Below are 22,918 nucleotides of genomic sequence, written 5' to 3' on the forward strand. Positions count from 1 at the left end.
AAGAGGCGTAGGGCGTTGGGGTTGTGGGGCGCGCGTTTCCATGCGGATGGTTAGTTTTTGGGAACAATCTCAAGAAGTGATGGGTGCGTGTATATATAGTACATATATATAGAATATATTATATATAGTGTGTGTATATATAGTGTACATATATAGTATATATATATATATAAAGAGTAACTCACGACACAAAGACTAACTCACGTTTGTTGTTGCATTTTATTTAACTGTTTTTAACAGTTAAATGGTAATACAAAAAAAGGAAAGAGACAAGAAAAGGTAATACAAAATAAAAGATTTCTCAAGACAATGATGAATAATAATAGACCATGGCAATGACTGGACAAGAATGGACGAAGGCTCTTGGACGGGGCAAGAATACAGGTTGAGAAGACAGTAGTACTGTTTATATTGCATCCGATAGGAGTTCAAGTTTGGAGTTTTCAAGGTGAATTTGGATCATTTCTTCATATCAAATGTTCGTGCTTGGTAAACAAAATCCTTTCCACTTTTTCTACACAAGTACTTTTGCAGGAAATCGAACACCAACATTTAAAAGGCGGCAACAGTAACAAGCGGAGATATTTCCGGAATGCTAAACAACCCGTTTGGTATATTCGTAATCAATGAGGTTTTCTGTTGGCAGAATTTTCACACATAATTCCCTGAGTGACTGATGAATGAAGTCATTCGGGGAAGTGATCGTTTAACTGTTGTTGTTGCCTTCATTTACTTTCTTTGTGGTTCTTTTTCTGTTTTTGGCCTTAAAGTTTCATTGCGACCATTGATTGGCCACAATGCTTATTTTGAATTGAAAGCCCTCTATATTACCTGCAATATACGTTTTTTTAGTCAGTTCTCTCTCTCTCTCTCTCTCTGACAGTCTCGTTGCTCTAATCAGGACAAATTCAATATTGAACTCTTGACAGCAATTAAGCACCTGAAATCCCTTGACCCTTGATTTCTTACCAGACCTCTCGGGACTTTCCCCAAAGACCCCAAAGAGGTACCTGCCAAATTGTTGGGCAACCCTCCAAGCCTTTCCTTGTTACACCGTGGTACCAAGGTATCCAATCACTGATATGCACCGAGGCAAAATCAACATATTCATAGATATGCTATGCACGATGGCAAAATCCTCTATCCAGGAGCAAGAATTCACCTTTCCTGTGAAATTCATTGGTTCTATTCAAGAGGTTCATATCCAAAGTACCTTTCAACCTTGCAACAATACTACCAATGATGGTCATCATATTCAAGGAAACCCCTCTGGTACATTTAGGGATTTCACACATTTCCTTCTGCAATCTATATAGCTTTAGAAAACAAGAACTGTCACTGATAGGAAAATCGTTTTAAGGTTCAACATCAATTAAAACAGATCAAATATGACTTAAAAGTATCCACAGTGCACAGCCAAACACAGATCCACACAATACAGATCCAAACAAGAACGGCCGTTGCAGGTTGCAACAGATGCAACCATACAGCTGTTACCACAGACCCATGCCACACAGCTGTTACCACAGACCCATGCCACACAGCTGTTACCACAGACCCATGCCACACAGCTGTTACCACAGACCCATGCCACACAGCTGTTACCACAGACCCATGCCACAAAGCTGTTACCACAGACCCATGCCACACAGCTGTTACCACAGACCCATGCCACACAGCTGTTACCACAGACCCATGCCACACAGCTGTTACCACAGACCCATGCCACACAGCTGTTACCACAGACCCATGCCACAAAGCTGTTACCACAGACCCATGCCACACAGCTGTTACCACAGACCCATGCCACACAGCTGTTACCACAGACCCATGCCACACAGCTGTTACCACAGACCCATGCCACACAGCTGTTACCACAGACCCATGCCACACAGCTGTTTCAACAGATACATGTCACACAACTGTTATACCTGATTCGCACCTCACAGCTGTTACAGCATATCTGCACCTCACAGCTGTTACAGCATATCCACACCTCACAGCTGTTACAGCATATCCGCACATCACAGCTGTTAAAGCATATCTGCACCTCACAGCTGTTACAGCATATCCGCACCTCACAGCTGTTGCAGCATATCAGCACATCACAGCTGTTGCAGCATATCCGCACCTCACAGCTGTTACAGCATATCCGCACCTCACAGCTGTTACAGCATATCCGCACATCACAGCTGTTAAAGCATATCTGCACCTCACAGCTGTTACAGCATATCCGCACCTCACAGCTGTTGCAGCATATCAGCACATCACAGCTGTTGCAGCATATCCGCACCTCACAGCTGTTACAGCATATCCGCACCTCACAGCTGTTACAGCATATCCGCACCTCACAGCTGTTGCAGCATATCCAGCTGTTGAATACGATCCAAACGTACAGCTGTTACAACAGTTCCACAAATAGAGATGTTTAATCAGATGTAAGTTCAATATCCAGGAACACCCCATGGCTTCCAGACTTTCTATTTTAGTTCATTTTCTCTGCCAGCAATTTTTAGCACCCCACTAAGGCACCACAGTTCACTGAGCAATCCCTTGTCACTACTTAACTGCATCATCGTCCATGCCTTCTAACAATGGTTTGGCCATATTGTCCCTTCCTTATTGTCCTTGAGAGGGAGGCAGTTTGTTTGGGTGCAGAAGACCTCTGCTAAACAATCTTGGTTCTTCAAAACTTCCTAGCAAGTCCTGTTCATTTGAAGAAATATCAGACAGTCACAGTAAGACATCTCAAATGCATAGCAGCAGATGTTGCGTTGACTCTTCTTCAAAATCGTAGGGATACCAACCGGGCTCAATTTCCAACAGCTCTGGGTAATGCGGACATCATCTACGCTTTAGGATCCAGTACAGACCACATATCCTTTCTGACTATTTTATTCGCAGTGGCTACACCTTCAGAATATAATGTGCTGGCATTCACATAATAGAAAAGGAATGCAAAGTATCCATCAACAAAATCAGGTATATTGTCCAGGGACTGCTTCAAGTATACTGTCACATACTGCACAGTTTAGTCTTTTCTTATGCTCAGCTTTTATTTCACACTTGGAATGTTTTTTCTTGCTCCGGTTCAACTTAAATCAATGTCATAAAGATATCTTGCCATGAACAGCCACAGAAATGACAAGTCACATAAAAAGTAATGCATCAAAATTCAAAGTTGCACCACAAAAATGTCTAAGCTGATATTTTTCCACAGTTGCAAGTGTGTAGCAAACGACAGGTGTTGTGGTGAACTGCCAATTGGCAGACAAATTTTAGCCAGAGACTGTATCACAGATTAAATAGGTGTGAGTGTGTGGTGGGTGTTTGTGCCTGTGGTTCTTGTCATAACAAGTAAGAATAACAGTTCAAAGATGCATAACTAGAATGATAATCAACTATTAGTACATGTTTAAAAAATGAAAAGAAAATAATCAAAAACAATGAATATCCACTCTCTCTCACTCCCATTTTGTTGGAAATTTTCTGTCTTGGTCAGCCAACCGAAGAAAATTAACAACTTAGTCCCAGGCTTCTTCATCTTCAGCTGCTCCTCCTCCTCCACCACCTCCACCGCCTCCTCCTGAATTCCAACTTTCTTGACCGCCCCCGCCACCGCCAGAGTTCCAATCTCTATTGCCTCTGTTACCTCCACCACCACCACCTCTCCTTGGACCCTGATGTAAAGAAGAAAATAAAAAGATTCCTCTGTTAACTGAAAGCTTAACATCCATGACATCTCTGGTACTTACCAGTTGTAGGACCTGTCAGCCTTTTATCTCCCATTATGAAAGCAGTACATTAATCTCTCAAGTACATCACATTCCTTGAAATGGCTGCCTGAATTACAATCACATACATTATTTATACTAGCATATAACGCAACACTTCTCTTGACAGCAGTGTACTTCACGCTGCCGACGAACACACTCAGGAAGAAGCAATAACTCCTTCCAGGTGTGTTTATCACAAAGCATTGTGTGTTCAAATCTGGAGTCAAATTTGTTACTTTTTGTAGAAAACATCAACATCATGTCAAACACAAATGCTTGTCAAAAAGAGATAAAGCACAACCATGAGGCTTGCAGAGTATTGGGCTACTATCTCGAGTGAATCTGGTAGGAAACGAAAAATCATTAAATTCTTTGTGAATTCGTCTGGTATTTCTGGAGATGATATACTTACACTGCGTGTATCCCTGCCACCAAATCCTCCTCCAGTGTTGCCATGGTAGGTACCGATGGCAGAGTCTGCCACATTCTCCAAAAACTCTGGCACGTCTTGATGGGCCTAGGGTAGAACACATCAAGGACAGTAAATAGGATTTAACTGGTATTGGTGAACCATATCATCACTACTTTCAAGTTTGTAGATCAACCACAATCAAACATGATTCTATAATTCTTAGTAGTGTTTGGTACAAAATACCTTTAGAATTTTCAATTAAGTTAACCCACTATAAAGTAAAAACCCCAATTGACTTTTTGAATCTGAGGATGGCTAATTAAATTGGCAATACCAGTGTTTATTGCCCGCAGGACAACCACAAAATGATCACAAGAACTGCAGATCATACTTCTCTCACCAGTGACCTACTGACCTACTCAAATACAGTATGTCTCTTCTGGCACTATTGCTTGCTTAATGCTTTTAGAGTTGGTTTTATTATGAAGCATTGCACTAACATCCCCTCCCCTTGATTTTCTTTTCCAGCAAGTTACTATCCCACAAGAACCACGGTCAGCCAGCAAGACCGACAGACCTTTAGTTGAAAGTATGGTTGAGTGAATGTTACAGAGGCATCATACTTCTAGAGTGATATTATTAATATTATTTGATATTATTGGGTATTTGTATAGTTCAGGGATGAGCCTTGGGGAAAAAATATAACACAACACTTTGCAAAATTACGGTATAGGCTCCAGATTGCGTATGCTACAGTGTGTTAGGATAATAGTTTTTGTCCCCGGATATTCCGAGAATTTGCGGATAAAGCTCATGCCTGATAGTTACTGACAAACAGGATCTTTCAAAAAAAACTTTAACACAATCCTTGTTCTTACAAGAAACACCTCGTACATATAAGCTCCTCTGCAACTTAACCAGTGAGTTTCTAAGTACTACAAAAGTTGTCATAATTTAAGAAGCCAATAAGTAGTCTTCACTATGACTTACATCAGCTAATATTTTGATCAGAGCACGAGAGATGGCTGCATCCTTCTCTGGATTGTAGAAGCTTGTTGAAAGACCAGTGTTACCGCAGCGACCAGTTCTACCAATTCTATGGACGTAGTCATCAATCTCACTGGGCAGGTCAAAGTTCACCACATGCTTCACAGCTGGAATGTCGAGCCCTCTTGACGCTACTGAAGTTGCAACTAGGACACTAGCACGGTTACGCTTAAAATCATTCAGGGCTTCCTCTCTTTCCCTCTGTTCACGGTCACTGGGGGGTAAAAAAAGAGTATAATAAGCAAATAATTTATGAATACAAGCATAATCTACTATTCATTTCAATGCTAGCAAAGGCATCTTGCAATCTCTATCAGACATCCGAAGACTTAAGAGGGACCACGATATCAGACATCCGAGACTTAAGAGGGACCACGATATCGTACATCAGAGACTTAAATGAACCACAATATCGTACATGTTGCAATGGATTAAACGGTTAACAACTGAGTGGTTGCAGCTACAGGTATGAACCATAGTTGGATAAAGTGTTACATTATGGGTGAATATCATATGGCCGTCTCACAATGACACCAAGTAACAAGCAATGCATAAACCTTCTTCCTTACCCATGGATGCTGGTGGTAGGAAAGCCTGATTGGCTGAGGTACGATGCCAAGAAATCAGCTCCACGCTTTGTTTCTGTGAACACCAAAGTCCTGTCATTCTCTGAAACAGAAGAAATACAAAGAAAACTGTGAAGATCTGTCAATTGCAATGTTATACCTCCATCACAATGGAACGATAAAATGGGAGGGGGGATAACTTTTAAAGAAAAGCTTTGAGAAAAGTGTTCTCCCATCCATTTATATCTCAAGTCAACTTGGATCAGTCTGATTATGGACATCCACCCCCTCCCTCCCCCACTCCAAAAACAAACAAAAAAACATACCATTTCTATCTGAAGATCAATCAAATGTCAAAATATTGTCTGAGTAATTGAGACAAATATATCAGAGTCACTTAAAATTAGGATGCAATGTAAATTTACAAACTCTCAGTTAAGCAAACTAGGATCTCATATCCCTCTCATGCTGGTAGAGACCAGATCAGTTTCTAACTCTACCCATTAAGTTTCAAATGATACCACAGTATCAGCAGCCTGGTGTAATTGACTTTGGATGTCTCTGGAATTTGGTGTCCAAGTAAACCTTTTTATTATCACCTTCAATGTGTAAAAATCTGGACTGTTAAACCATTTAAATGGTAAGGATAATCCATCTAATAAAACGATTCAGGTCAGATGAAATAAGTTTTAGTCCTTAGGAATTTTTTTTTTCTGATGTATGTTTTGTATAAATAATTATTGGTTCATAAGAAATCAAGGAATAAAGAGTTCCATTCATATAATTATTGGTATGCCATAGAAACGTCTCAAAACTCACCAAAATATAACATTCTTAAATAAAATAAACTGTTTGCACGCATGACAGATCCATTCTGCTTTCTTAGATTCATTAAAACTGCTTGATAAATCTATCTTCCACAAACTACAACGTATATATGCTTTCAAAGCATACCAGATACAGAGCAACAGCGGGTGGTGTCCCTTTAAATTCATTTTTCCCTTCATGCTGAGAATTTGTTTCCTCTCCAAACCTACCTGGTTGAGACTGTAGTATCTCTATCAGCTTGTCTTTCTTTGCTGCTTGTGGAACTTCAACCACCACCTGTCTGACATCAGAGTTGGCCCCCCCTACCCTCCCCACGGTAAGAAACAGGTAATTGTCCAAGTACTCGGCGGCCCGCTCCTGTACCTCGTTAGGGAAGGTAGCTGAAAACATAAGTGTGTGTCTCTCTCCCTTTTTCGGCATTGCTGGATTGTTGACTAGTTTCTCCATATCGGGGCCAAAGCCCATGTCCAGCATTCGGTCAGCCTCGTCCAGCACAAGGTACTTCACTTTCTCGACGCTTATCTACACATGTGAAGAAAAGGGAATAGTTTGTAAGAGCAATAACAACTGGTCTTATTTCCAATCACAGATGATTTCAAATCACACCATTCACAAGTGCAAGCTAACCCCCCCCCCTCCCCTTTGATTCATGAAATGTGTGTGGCAGTCATCTTTCCCTATACAAATAATGGACAGTTATGTTGGGTGGATGGTGGCTTACATTGCTGAACAATTTTTTAATGAATGTGAAATAAAGTATGGAGAAACCATTTGGGTTATATCTTGCAACCATCTGAATTTGAGCTAGCCTTACACATTCATCTTACTCTAGTGACCTGATGGTAATTACCATGCCGCTGTTGATGAAATGCAAGAGACGCCCAGGAGTCGCCACCAGGACGTTGCAACCCCTATCGACCATGGATGTTTGGTGCTGCACTTTGGTACCACCGTAGATGACCACACACTTGATCATGGTTTTATAGGAAAACTTCCTAGCTTCGTCGAATATCTGAATGGCCAATTCTCTGGTTGGAGACACCACGATGCATTGAGGGCATTGCTGCCCACTCAAGGCACTACTCTGGAGACCATCCCTTAGTAAACCAGATAGGATGGGTAAGAGGAATGCAGCCGTTTTCCCTGACCCTGTTTGTGCACATGCCATAAGATCTCTGCCTGCACTGACAATAGGTATACCATACTTTTGGACTGGCGTTGGTTTATCATATTTCGCTCTCCTGACGTTCTCAGCGATGCTGTCATACAGATCAGCCTCCCCAAAGCTATTTATGCATCTACAAGGGTCGTTACCTGCAGGGACAGAAGATATATCGATTGAAAGCTTTGTATGCACTTCACTGAGAAAGCATTACTACCTGGTTGTTTGTGAGCTCTGATTGATAACATTCAAATTCAGAGGTAAAAATCCATATTTTGAAAAGTAAAATAGTAATTGTAAAATAGTATGGTGAAGCTAATGCCGTTTTGTAATTTGCTACTACAAACAGCCCACCTCAATAACCTTGTTTATGAACAAAACCCATACTTGGGTACCCCATAGTAGTATTGTACAGCTAATGACCGTGTTGTAATTGGCTACTACAAACAGCCCACCTCAATAACCTTGTACATGAACAATACCCATTCTTGGGTACCCCACAGTAGTATGGTACAGCTAATGACCATGATGTTATTGGCTACTACAAACAGCCCACCTCAATAACCTTGAACATGAACAATACCCATACTTGGATACCCCATAGTAGTATGGTACAGCTAATGACCCTGTTGCAATTCGCTACTACAAACAGCCCCCCTCAATAACCTTGTTTAAACCAGCTTTAGTTGATCATTTGTGTGAATACGCGCCAGCCTTACTTTCCACGATCACATATTTGATACGGGAGATATGGCAGAGAAGGGACAGGTGCTTGAACCGGTAACAACTCACCACTGACTTCAACTGGAATGTCATCATATTTGTCAAAGTTAATGCCCTTCTGTATCGTAGAAAATATTACTTCTTCATCCTGAGATGGCTCTGGCGGAACATAGTCTGCCGCTGCTGGGCGGTCTGACAGAGAGATGGGATGCAATTGGAAATCTGGTCACACCTCATGATCAGTGACAAGCCAACAGATAATATCATTTTAAACAAGAGCTGCTCAATGTTGTGCTAAAGACTACAGTACAATACCTCAAATTGTTTCGGCAATAAACATAAGTTACACTTGTACAAAACCAAAGATTGATTCATCAAACCAATGTTTATTTCCGATCTCTTCCCCTTCTTTTCGATGAATGTTCCTTGAAATATCGAACCCTTGTATGAATGGAGGTGCCACAAGAACACTATGATACCCATCAATGCTAGTGATTACACAAGTCCAAAAGTCGGGAAACGGGTACCTGTGTGCTGTTACCCATCAGGTATCCGGGTAAAAAATTGTTTACCCATGTGTACCGAGATTTTCAATAAATTACATTGGATGCTACACTAGATGAATTATATTCTCCAATGAAAATGATTTCACGTTCAAATAGGAGTGAGATAAGGTATAAAGCCTTCCTCAATAAGTTCTGTTTGCTTTGCACACTATCAAAAACACCACAAAAAAAATCACACTATGTGTAGGATTCGGGTACCACTTCAGGTGGGAAGCTGGGTACCCGGATACCCCGTGCAAACACTAACCAATGCACAACATCAGTATTTTCCTCAATGGTAACATGTTGAAAAAGTTTACCGAAAGGCACTTTTCGTCGCTAGTAATAATGAGCCTAAGTTTGCCAATGGGTGACCATTTAAATATATATATATATATATATATATATACATATATATATATATATATATCTCTGGGGAAATATTGATGACCATTAACACTATGTATCAGATCCTGTAATTCTACCATTACTCACCATCTCCATTCTCCGCATCGACTCTTTCTGCATTTGGGCATTCTCTAGCGAAGTGTCCCATTTCGTGGCACTTGAAGCACTCACCACTCCCTGAGAGGGGAAAAGATAAAAAAGAACACATTTATGAATGTTACCGCCTATATCATGTGATGACAAGATTCCAAGTAACATCCATTTTGATTTGCATGCAGCATATTATGACAGATACTCAAAAGGCTTAATGCTTTATAAAGATGCTTTTGTTCTCGTGATTGAGGAATTTTAGCAAGCCTACCAAATACACCATGTATAACTCAAAATAGGCTACAAATTGATTGATTGGAGCAGGGGAATAATTTATCCTGTATCCAGCAAAATGATATGCAAAATGGGCAGATTGCTTTCTAAAAGTGCAAAGATTATAGCAGTTTTTGTACACACAGGAACCATTACATATTGTAACACAATGTTCAGGGCCTTCAAAACTGCTATACAAAATTTGAGTACTAAATTATTTATTCCCTGTAGAGGGTTTTACTAGAGAGTTAATTATAATTTCCACTGTTTCACAACAGTTTGTCTCCCAGCCACTCCTTTCACATCAGCAAAGCACATTTATGCAAAACTAAAACTGGAAATTGAGATCTTATAATATTTTACATTTTCTTTGATTATTAGAAGTGAGACTTAGTAAGACTTCGGAATAACATTGTTGTGGGGTATTTTTTAGCAACCAATGGCATTTATAACAAATATTTTGTCAAATGAAATTCAAAAGCTGATTAAAACAGCAGCTGATTGTAAATTCAACTTCAATCCTTCCTTGGCTTCAAACATGGATTAACTGACAACTATTCACTGGATCATTTTCTTTTTATGATTTAAGTTGTAGACATATTGATTTATAACTTTTATGCTTTACCAGTACTTATTATCAGTTTTATGATCTTATATGTTTTAGTTTATACTGTTATATTGTATTGTATATTATAGATCGTCTGTAAAGTGAACAGATGCATCTTGCGAAGTGCCCTACACAAGAATATATTTACATGACATTACATGAAAGCTCACTCACTAAAGACATTGCAGGTTAAGCAACCAATTGCAAAACAAGTAAAAGACAATGTGACATGTGATTTTCCTCCACTGTGCTGCCTTAATTACACTGGTAAAGGACTACTATATATATTGATGCAAACCATATATGTAACTTACCGCCTCCACCACCACCTCCGCCTCCTCCATCAGGACAGTCCCTCTTCTGATGCTCTGTTGACCCACAGTTGAAGCAAGCGCCTCCACCACCACCACCCCCTCCTCCACCCTGGGGACAGTCCCTCTTCTGATGGTCTGTTGACCCACAAGTGAAGCAACCACCTCCACCACCCCCACCTCCTCCACCTTGGGGACAGTCCCTCTTCTGATGGTCTGTTGATCCGCAGTTGAAGCAACCGCCTCCACCACCACCTGTTGGTAGAAAGGATAAGGTATCAAACTGAATCATGATGGACAAGACAACAGCTGGCAGCTGCTGAAAAACGTTTCTTTGCAATAGATTATACAGGCTGTAGGTCTCAAGGCTAATCATCCACACATTGCCATTCTATTTTAACATTAAGAAAATTTTGAGCTACTGTAGTAGGCACTTAAGAGTATAAACATATGGTAAGTTAAGAACACAAATATCAGTCAAAGAATTGGCATGATTTCCATATATCTAACGTCATAAGCACCTAATTACTACTTGACTGAAGCAGTAGTATTTTCTGAAGGGCACTGACAATTTTTTGGCTAAAATTTTGAAATTCAAGGCCTGAATGCTCTTGTACATCTTTAACTCTCTCTGTGTATATCATTCATGAAGTCATCACCTCATTACAAATTGTAAAGATTCTGCACTGACCATTGGAGGACAAACAATCAATTGGTCACATGTTACAGTAGTGTCACATTCCATACACTATTACACTACCTCAAGTTTCATTAACATTAGTGTGTTTGTGATTGGATGCTACACAGGCAAAATGCTACAGAGTAGTTGTAGATAGCATTTCTTAATGGTCTGACATGAAGCAGAAATGTATTCATGAAGTTATTGATAAATATCAAAAAAATTGTAACAACAGATGAAAAGTTCTCACAATTGTACCCAGTTTTAAACATGTTTTTTTTTTTTTTGTACACACTCCTCACCAGGCAACTGTTTAACAACATCCACAAGAATTTATACCTCTTACTTCATCCTTACCTGGCAATGGTACACTTGAAAACAAGATCCAATTTCAACAAAAATAACTAAACATGATATGGGAAAATTCCACAAACAGAAGAAGCTTTACAAAGTCTACCGGTTACCAAAGAAACAAAGGCATTCGTTCAGACACATTACGGAGAGCATGCAGACGAATAGCAGTGCTGAAGTCTACAGAAATGCAATAAGCAAGAAAAAATGAGCAAAACAAAAACATGATGTTCATGATCTCAGGCAAGCAATGGATGGATGGTTCACAGGCATTGATCAGAGATTTGAACAGGATTTACCGGGCAAGATGAGACTCACTGTTCAGGAACATTATAATCACAGCTGAAGATACTTATCAACTTCTGACAAGGGTTGGTACAAATCTTTCCCTTCATCGATCTCCTTGGATACAGACCAATTTACAGTCTGTGATGTGAAGCTGCTAATGTGTAACACTACCAGCAGCAGGTTAACTCTTGTACTTTGATTATAAACTTACCTCCACCCTGTGGACAGTCCCTCTTCTGGTGATCTTCTGACCCACAAGTGAAGCAAGCACGCCCACCACCACCACCACCGCCATCACCATTGGTCTCATTATCTAACAAGCAGAATATTAAGTGCAAGCGCAAAGTGATAGCCATGGGTCGAAAAAGATGACAAAACAAACAGCAAATGAAGGCCCTTTTTGCCCCAAGATGATATGAAGCAGCATTGATTTGTGTCATACACCTTATTAATAATTTATCTAAGCAAATGAAAACCAATGAGTATAGACTATGAAGTTGTAAGAAAAGGGAGAGAGCTGGCTTGGCAAAGTACACTACAATAAGACTCTAAGTTTACCAAATGACCATACACAATTGAAGTACAAATTCTACGCAACCTGTCACAGATGCACTAACTCTCTTGGCTAGTCTGCACAAAGAATACATATTACCCCCTCCCATCCCCCCCGTACCACCTTTGCACAAAGCATAGAACCCTAGACTAACCACCTTTGGAAAAATACATGGTACCCCAACCACCTTTGAAGGAAGTACTTTCCAGGTGAACATTCTGGGAACTATTTCACATTTTAGTCTAAGGCTTGGAGAATAAATATGAGGCAAGCCAAAAATAGCTGGCTGCCTTGTTTTGACCACATTCTCTTCTTTTCCGATTATATTGATTTAAAACGGCAACTTCATGAGACCGCACAAAATGATGAGAGAGACTAAAAAAGGGGGGGGGAATGGCACCCCCCCAGCTAACAACAGTGTACTTCCCATACATTTACTACACCTCTGCAACAACATGTTTTTTTTTTTCATTTTGGTTACATTCATAGCTGTTGTAAATTATACTTTTAGCATTGATGAGGGCACCATTCTGTTGAGTTGTCATCATTTAAAGTAGGCACTGACTAACTACCAGACTGAAAATGACATAAGAAGCCTTCACCATGCAAACCAAAAGAAAGTAAGGCATTGGTAATTATTGAACCAATGATATATGCTGAAGACAAAAACAAACATGTGCAAGAAAAGTAGTTCCACTCCAGGCAATAATCCACAAAACACATGCAGCACATCAAGCAAACAGTTAACATGTTAAACAAACTCCACAAAGCATGGCATATCAACAATGCACTACACTATATGAGAGAAAATAAGTTACCATTGACATGCTAACTAAGAAAAAATGTTAAAAATCATGTAAAACAAACTCCACAAAGCATGGCATATCAACAATGCACTACACTATATGAGAGAAAATAAGTTACCATTGACATGCTAACTAAGAAAAAATGTTAAAAATCATGTAAAACAAACTCCACAAAGCATGGCATATCAACAATACACTACACTATATGAGAGAAGATAGGTTACCATTGACATGCTAACTAAGAAAAAATGTTAAAAATCATGTAAAACAAACTCCACAAAGCATGGCATATCAACAATACACTACACTATATGAGAGAAGATAGGTTACCATTGACATGCTAACTAAGAAAAAATGTTAAAAATCATGTAAAACAAACTCCACAAAGCATGGCATATCAACAATACACTACACTATATGAGAGAAGATAGGTTACCATTGACATGCTAACTAAGAAAAAATGTTAAAAATCATGTAAAACAAACTCCACAAAGCATGGCATATCAACAATACACTACACTATATGAGAGAAGATAGGTTACCATTGACATGCTAACTAAGAAAAAATGTTAAAAATCATGTAAAACAAACTCCACAAAGCATGGCATATCAACAATACACTACACTATATGAGAGGTGTGGCAGTTTTGAAGTTTTGTCTCCAAGGAAACACTACCTGTAATTTGGTTCATGAGTTAAAAAAAAAATTGGTATTTTACTCTTTGGTCTAGTATAGCAATTTGGCCTGTAAGTTTTGGTCAAATGTTCCCCATATAAATTTTACCAAAGCCACAGAATTCTATACTAGTGACACTTAGATTTCCATTGACCAAGCTATGATATCTTGGAGTGTTTATCACACTTTTGCCATCAACTGAAGTGGTAAGTAGTCAGTAAAGGCTATAATTTAGAACAAAAAACAGGACATAGAAATAATTTAGCAACCAACCTCATCTGCTTGCAGGCAAGAAACATGAAATGTCTTACTCCATGCTAAGGGAGCCTCCAAAGTAAAAGACTGAAGTACAAAGATATAACTTCTCACCTCTTCTGTAAGAACCGAATCCACCAGACCTGTTACTATCAAATCCTCCACCGCCACCAGAACCAAAGCCCTTGCTTCTGTTGGAGCCAAACCCCCCTCCAGAATTATTGTTATCGCCCCAACCGTCTCCTCCGCTGTTCGTTTCATTCCTACTGGGTCGATTCCTGCCAAAGCCCCCGCTGTCACCAGTTGAGTTTGATCCTCCGACTCCAGCTAATTTTGAACCAAAGGCGCCCAAGCCTCGGCCACGGCCCCTGCCTCTCCCACCTCCAATCTACATAAGGAAGAGGACATTATAAGTGCAAGTCATTTCATGGATAAATAGGACCGAGAAATAGATCTCATAACTTTTTGGTATGCTGTATCATGCAGACAACACAAAACATTTTTATCAGCTGTTTTAGTCAGTTGTTCAGCAAGTGCTTAATTTAACATTAATTATTCTACTATTTTGGCCTTTTATTTACTCATTGGTTGAGTTCTGATGCATGTTCTTTGTCCTTCTTTTATAGATTATCTCTCTCATGTAAGGGTTAGAAACGAACTGCTGTATGTGAGGTTAGTGTAATAGTATAATAGCTTGTAAATAGTGGGTAGTATAATAGCTGTTTCGGTTAAACAGCTGTGAGGGTAGTTCTTGTTTTAAATCAATATGTAACTATACACCCCCAAAAACAAACTCTTAGTGTGTTTGCTAAACCTCTTTCATTACATGAGCATTATAGAGGCTTTAGTTGACACAAAACATCGTCCACAATTTCAACCAGTCTGTTTCTAGAATCTTCTTATTCTCATTTTCAGAGAAATGCCACACCGAAGATACCACACCTTAAATTATGAAATTCAGGTCCCACAGATGAATGCCAAATTGTCAATGACCATACACAGCCACAAAGACAGCCACATTGTTCCAGGATAATTCTTCCTTAAAGCAGCATTTTGCATCCTTTTCTATGATTTTTCTCAACCTCACTGACTCCACTATGCCATAACGACATACATAACTAGCTTATCTATTTAAATCTTACTTCACATGGTGGCATAAAAGTCGAAAAATTTGCAACTTTGTTTTTCTCCAAGATATTTACCGTTAGAACCCAATAAACCTTGGCGTCGCCCATAATATGAATATTTAAACACTACGAACTTCATTGACCAATACGTAATATAACACCAAGCTTGATTTGTGTACAGTCTATATGGCAGTTGTACCAGGGAGTTCCATTACATCTCCCTGGTTGTACCAACACAAAGTCTTGAATCTATTTTTAGCAACGGTTCATAACGGACACTTTTCTCATTATCTGCAAATATCCTTAATTACTTGCCAATTAACGTTGTTGGCAGGAAAAAAACTTGCCTAATATCTTAGTTTGCTGTTTTGTGCTTGATATATGTAAAAAAATCGATGGACATGTCAAAAAAGTAGAAAACGGCGACCAAACGCAAAATGCTGCTTTAAGGGGTTTATCTTTCCAATGAAAGGCAGCCTATAATGATCAGCTGTGACCCCTTTGAATTCCTGTTTGGTTTTCCTCAGCTAAGCTAACCTCACTTAGAAAAGGTTATTGATTACAACTCTTGGTAAGGTTATTTTAAACGGATAACAAAGGCAGAAAAGCACCATTTCTCTGCATCACTTGGTTAAAAAACATGAACTTAATCATGTATTTCCAGATCCACTAATTGCATGTATGAAATGACTACTCACCGATGAACCACCACTTAAACCTGAAGAAATAAAAAGAGAGAAGAATTTGTCAAAATACAAGATGTCAAATATAATCTTGTGCCCCTTATTGTTTGAATCTAAAACTAGACTTCTATATGGAGAGTCAACTTACGCAGCTACTATTCATTAATTTTCTCTTTGAATGACATAAAACTAGTTTTGACACATTCCAGCACAATACAAAACAAACATGGATGCTCCTTATATCGCAAATATCTTAATCTAGTAAACAACTTCCTGTTTAAACAATCTCTATTCCAAGTGCCAGCTCATAAACCAACATAACACAACATCCACATGGATTGATAGAAATTCCCAACATTTCATAAGGCTGCCTGTATATCACCCGGCTATCAACAACAATGAGTTAGTCGGCTGACTACAGACTTTGGCACAACTTGAGATTACCCAGCTAGAATTCTCCTACATAGGTGCACTTTGTTTAAAACTAAATGCATGTTGGTTCATTGCGATACCAGTTGGAGGGCTCAGTGGATTTTAACCTCAAATAATAGTAAGTTCATGCAGCCAGCACAAATTTGATCGACATGGTCAACTTCTAGGATGTCAAAAGCTTCCCCCTCCCCTCCCCCAGCCTTGAAAAAGCAGTAATACATTAAGCTTGCACAATAACTGAGCACTGTGGAGCACAAATGTGTGGGGTGCATATGGAGGCTACCACTATCATTCTGCTATTCTTCTTTGTAAGTCCACACTAGGAAACTATATATAAAGCAGTTATTCGGCAATCAACTTTCTCTTAGTGCCAAACGACAATGACCTCATTGCAGTATTTATAATCTGCACTGGTACATTCTCTACTTCAGGGTAGGGCTGTAACGGTTAAACGGTTAACCGGTTAACCGACCGAACGGCCGGATAAACGTCCGCCGTACATCGTATAAGTTTAACCGTTTTTGTAATGCCAATTACGCAGTCGCAACGGCGCGTCTTCACATCACTTTATTCCCGAAATAGACCGCAACATTTGCTTGCCGAAAATCACGTAACAATTGCAAACTTTATCACGCATCCATACAAAAGATTTTTAAGATTGGCGGTACGATTGAAGGGATTACCAAGCGGTACGCGACCCGTGAAGCGCCTATTGTTACCCCGCTCGACAACGTGGCGAGTCTGCATCTAATCCTTTCAAATTTATATTGTATTTAAGCAGTAAACGTTTTCTTTATTATGATGTAATTTCAGTTCAGTGTTCCCTCTAAGGTGCGGGATTCCATTCAACAGACTCAGTAATCCCACAAAGAAAACATTTGTCTGCTGGAAATCCCCGCATCGTTTTCTTGCATTCGCGATAAGTTTATACTCAATGCACAACGTATACACTTGACTGTTAAAAAAACTCTGAAAATCAGTAGAGAAATAACCAATTGTGTATGAAAAGTAAGTTGGTACACCTTTCAAATTTTACGAAAGATCGAGCAAAAAACTTTCGAAAAATTCACGCGAAACTGGCATATCGTGCTAAATGCAACTAATGTCATGTAAACAAGGCTCTAGTACACCCAATTATGAATAAAACGTAAGAACACATCTGGTGTTAAGCGGCGAAAAAGTATTTTCTAGAATTTCCAAAATTACGGAGAAAATAATATCCTACCTAGTTTAGTGTATAGCAAATAGCCTAACCACCTCGTCAGTTACGGATCTCATGTAACTACAAAAACGCAACTAATTGTATATTGCGAAGTTTTCTACAAGAACATGGAAACAATATTAAGCATTTAGTTAATCATGCCAAGTGGCCTTAAACATGTGATTGCAAGGTTTACTTTCATGTATCATGTGGAATAGATTGTCTTGTTCATGCGGAGGAGTCAGTTGCCTGTTTTACTTACCTAGCTGTTACGGGGATCATATTTTACCTACTTTTCTTAAACGTCTAAGATAATAATTCTCATAACTTAACCGAACCTTTACTGACTGACCTTATTAATTCTAGACCATGAAACGTTCCTTGGCAACATGCCAAAAAATTGTTAACAACAGGTGTTAGACAGGGGATGAGCTCACAGTTGTTTGGCAAGGTACCTTGGAAAATGTAGCCTACCGTAGTTGTAGTATAGTGCAAGCTATTGTTAGGCAGTCTAGGAATGGGGCTTTGCCGAACGTTGTTTCATAAAATCGCATGTTTTTTTAAGTTAAACTTTTTAATGATTGTAAGACAGATAGATCTCTTTTCATTTTATAACAAAATATGGCTACTTTAACTTGTCATTTCAAAATTTATCAGTTTCGTGACAATTTAAATTAAAAAAGTTGTCAGTAGTTTGCATCCACAGCTGCGAATATTTTATCGCCAGACGGGCCAAATTTTCGGGGCGTTAACCCCTGGACCCCCACAAGGGATTCCACCACATGACCCCATCGGGGGACTACCCCACGCCATTATGCTACGCGTGCTAATTGTGTTTGCTGCGCGAACTCCGGCGGGAAATCGACAGGGTGTTCGCGGGAAATTTTACAATGTTTTCCACACTTCCCCCTACCCTCTGCCTACCCTGCCACAATGCACAAATTCAATATATCTGTGACCCATTGTTGTACTTGTAATTGCGTAGGCCTAGCCCTACTACCGTACACTTCTGTAGTAATCGCTTCCTAACAACCGACTTTCCTAACCTTGGCCTAGCTGGTGAAAGCCTTGTAGTCTAACACTCCATATGATCGCGAACTTCAATACACAATGCCAATATTAAGTAGGCCTAGTAATATTAGGCTTATAACTGCCATACAATGCCTGCGCTATTACAGTAGGGGCTACGCAATTAACTAAGAAATATTTGCTTCAAATATCTCTGTAACAGTTACCGATGAACTGAAAGAGAAACAAAAATCTGTTTAAAACTTCATGAAAACGCGCGATTCGTCTTTTTCAATGCAACGATCGTCAAAACTAAGCAAATACAACCAAATTCTTGACATACGCGTTACGAAAAAACGATACTTGCAGCGCTATTTTGAGAATGTACTTCCGCATGAAAAGTGGTGGCGCTCTTTCGGAATTATAATCTGAGCTATATAACTCTGATTTTCGTCTCTTATTTTGAGGCAACAACACGGGTTACGTTTAAACGTTAACCGTTCGGTTAATAGAAACGGTTAACCGGTTAGTGAATTAACCGGAATGACACAGCCCTACTTCAGGGAGATCCAACAGACCATTGAAAAACCCTAACATGAGACCGACTCTTTAGGATGAACACTGTCAAAGAGGCCCCTAGAGCTCTTACTTGTAAGAATAAGAAATGTTACAAATGAGCTTGTAATTTAACTGATATTGTGGTTTTTGACAATTTTCTTTTAATGAGTTGTGCATGATCCACTTGCAACAAAAAAATATTTTTTGAATAATTGATTATCTGAAGGCCACCAACCAATGGCTTAATTTCTAAACAATTTCAATTCATCAAAGGTATTCCCTAGTGTTTTCACGGGTCCAAAAATCAGGAACCAGGTACCCGGAAAAAAATTGTTTAGCACCGTGTATTACGATTTTCAAGAAATTACATATTGGATGCTATAATAAATGAATTATATTTTCTACTGACAATGTTTTCATGTTCAAATACCTAGGAGTAAGATTAGGTATAAATCCTTCCTCAATAATTTCTAAATATTTGCTTTTGTTTTTTTCATTAACTTGTTAATAACTTCATATAATTATCATTACTACTAACATCGCACTGCCGCCGCTGCTTATGCTTGCTCTCCACGTCTATTGGATCAGACGATATAAAAATCCAATTTAGCTCTTAAACAATTGTTACTACTACTATCTATTATGCAGGCCCAGGGTTCGCATTAGCCGGGAGATTGCGTGATTTGCGCAATTTGATCGCATTTGGAATAAACGATTAGTACAAAGCCACTTGCGATTGTTATTTTTTGGTTATCCCATCTATAATCCATAAACATCCGAAAAATTCCTTGTCAGCCTTTCCTTCTATGAAATAAACCAATGAGTAAATAATAATTTCTTCCACATGGTAGCCTAATACCACACTAAGTCAATGAGAAATCTAGCTAAGCCTAACTATCTGTTTCTTCGCTGAAATTGTGACGCAGTTATAAGATATCCATGGAATACTTTCATTATTGCTGTTACGTTTGACCACATGGTTGCCTTACACCACACTAAGTCAATGGGTAATCTAGCCTAGCCATCTGTTAATTAACTGAAATTGTGACGCAGTTATAAGATATCCATGGAATAATTTTGTTATTGCTTTTATCTTCGACCACATGGTAGCCTAACATGTAGTCAATGGGAAATCTGCCTAACCCGTCCGTTTGCCAAAAAAAACATTAAAAAAAACCACACTTTGCGTAGGATTCGGGTAATAAATTAGGAACCAGGTAGTATCGTGTCAGCTGGGTACCCGGATAACTCGTGCAAACACTAGTATTTCCTTACCTGAAGTTGTTCCATTGCTTTGGCCACCAAACCTTGAGGCTCCAAACCCTCCATTGGATACTTCTTCCTGCTAAAAAATTAATATATACCAACACTTGAGCTCAATGGTTCAAATCCCTCTCTAGGCACTTATATCCTAAGCCTCTTCAAAACTATGAATTAACAGTAAAACAAACCTTAATGAAACAACTTTCTTAAGGTCATCAGTATTGACCCCAAATATGCTAGAGTCAGATAATGGTCACCGTGCTAAAATTTCAATAAGCAATTTACTGCCACCCTTAAAATAGTTACCCTCACTAAGATATTATATTACACATTGTAACACCCCTCAATGCCTAGGAATAAATCTATACACAACAGTTAGGGTTTGGTTTATGCTAGGCCTAAGTATTGCTAAAATGTAACACTAAACAAGTATTCAGTAACAATGCAGGTAATGATGCTCGATAGAAATGATAAATTCAAAACCAAAATATAAATCAACGAATAACCCGAAAGAGAAAAAAAATCTACTATTGATCACGATCATCTCGTCTTCCTTTTATGTGTCCCTCTGGTTTGCGTAACATTCATAATTATGTTTTTCATTCGCTCCTATAATTAACCCTGCCGAACGTTGGGTCTGAAATAGGCTAACTTAGTACGCAAGGCCTGCCGGCTAGGCTATAGTTCTTGTAGTCCTTTTTACGTTGTTGGGACCTACACTATAGCCTAGGCTGTATGACCAAAGATATCTTTGGTATAACTTAGTATAACTATCATCAGTCTTCAACAATATAGACATGAAATGTGTAAACCATATAAAAAAAAATCTCAACTTACTGTGTCCCAATCCTCGGACATGTTTTCAGTAATATGTCTTGTACTTTGTTAAGACTGCTGTAAAAATCACCGTGCTGTGCAATATAGTAGTATTGTTGGGCCCGATGCTTGCGTAATAATTGATGTTAACTGCGACACACACGTGCGTTTGGTCTTGGGTGAGGTGAGAGACTGAATCCAACAGGTTGACTAGTTTATTTTGTCCCAAGAGAGAGATGCTTGTACGCAGATGCGGGTCCTTCGGCGCCACTTATATAACGTGACACACTCTTCTTCTGTTTCTGCTCTAATGCCCAGTTTGAAAGAAATCACGCAGGCGTGAAACGTCCCCTCAAATGATGGGAAGGTGGGCAACAAAAATGTGGAGGTAAAAATATGGTGCCATGAATTATGGTTGTTTGGAAGTAGCGTTATTCCTATGTTTGGACAGTGCTGAGCCGGCGCCCCGACCAAAAGGGGGCCCCCGGGTAAACTGATGCACAGACAAAGGATAGGAAGGGCCCGCTTTACTGGGAAAGAAGAAAACTCATGCAAGACTGAACATGACAAGTTACATATTTTCACGTGTATTTATCGAGCTAGTTGTGTTATTTATTATTATAATGAAAAAAAAGACCTATATATTTTAAAACCCAATTCCAGCCAATGTTGTACTGAGTACAACATCGGGACATATGATTGTTTGATAAAAATCTAAAACGATAACACCCTACAGATTTGAAACTGCGTTCATTTGAAAGAAAAAGGGGCAGGGCTTACATGTAAATATAATATTAAAAGGTTAGAATAAAGATGCCTTCGGTGTATCTGATAAGTAAAAAAGCAAAACCACTGAACAGTTCTATAGTTATGTTCATTGCATACGGACCCATATTGTATTACTGAAATGATTGAAAGTCAAAATCCTATGACATGATATCTCAAAATAACCGATGTGTAAATGCAACTTGAAACGCCCGGGAAGTATCTTTTCCGAGGAATATTTGTTGTCAAAAAAATCGTGGTATACGTTCCGCGCCAACAGATGGTGGCGCTCCGCTTAGATAGTATATCAAGTACGGTAGTGTGTTACAGTTATGACCCCGGCCCCTCCCCTTGTGGATATTTCTGCGGACGCCCTAGCTTGGACCTCCTGATAGGGGGGCCCTCGGGCTCATCGTTACGCCACTGTTGTTTGGAGGTTGAAGTGGGCAGGCAGGGGGAGCCGAGTAGTGGGGTCGCTTTTGGCCATACCTAATAAATTGCCATTAAAAAAAGCAAACGACGCAAACAATATTTGTCATGAGGTAATAATGACTGGCTTTATTCTTTCAAAAGTTGAAAACTATGGTCTAACTAAATACTGGTTCGAAGACACTGACAGCTAACCAGTAAATGGTAAGTGTTTTCTTCTTTTGTATTATATCACCTAGTCCGTCGAGTTAAAATTAGGCCGAATTTATTTTTTTAAATG

General features: G+C 39.2%; 1 protein-coding gene across 3 annotated transcripts; it reads right to left on the bottom strand.

Annotated features, from left to right (window-relative positions):
- Positions 1-200: 200 nt before the first annotated feature.
- Positions 201-21,859, bottom strand: LOC139976100 (probable ATP-dependent RNA helicase DDX4). 3 transcript variants are annotated; one of them, XM_071984543.1, is made up of 14 exons: positions 21,466-21,859; positions 20,641-20,710; positions 16,182-16,201; positions 14,471-14,744; positions 12,278-12,379; positions 10,752-11,003; positions 9,555-9,644; positions 8,584-8,706; positions 7,480-7,943; positions 6,839-7,151; positions 5,805-5,904; positions 5,179-5,449; positions 4,189-4,293; positions 201-3,680 (listed from the first exon to the last, which is right to left on the bottom strand). In XM_071984543.1, exons 1-14 carry the CDS (start codon positions 21,484-21,486, stop codon positions 3,525-3,527), a joined length of 2,361 nt encoding a protein of 786 aa, XP_071840644.1. In that variant the 5' UTR covers positions 21,487-21,859; the 3' UTR covers positions 201-3,524. The 3 variants fall into 3 exon arrangements, with proteins under 3 accessions (XP_071840644.1, XP_071840649.1, XP_071840655.1); XM_071984548.1 differs by lacking the exon at positions 12,278-12,379 and having other exon boundaries at positions 21,466-21,858; XM_071984554.1 differs by lacking the exons at positions 10,752-11,003; positions 12,278-12,379 and having other exon boundaries at positions 21,466-21,856.
- Positions 21,860-22,918: the final 1,059 nt, after the last annotated feature.

This window comes from Apostichopus japonicus, chromosome 2 (assembly GCF_037975245.1).
Source record: "Apostichopus japonicus isolate 1M-3 chromosome 2, ASM3797524v1, whole genome shotgun sequence".
NCBI lineage: Eukaryota > Metazoa > Echinodermata > Holothuroidea > Aspidochirotida > Stichopodidae > Apostichopus > Apostichopus japonicus.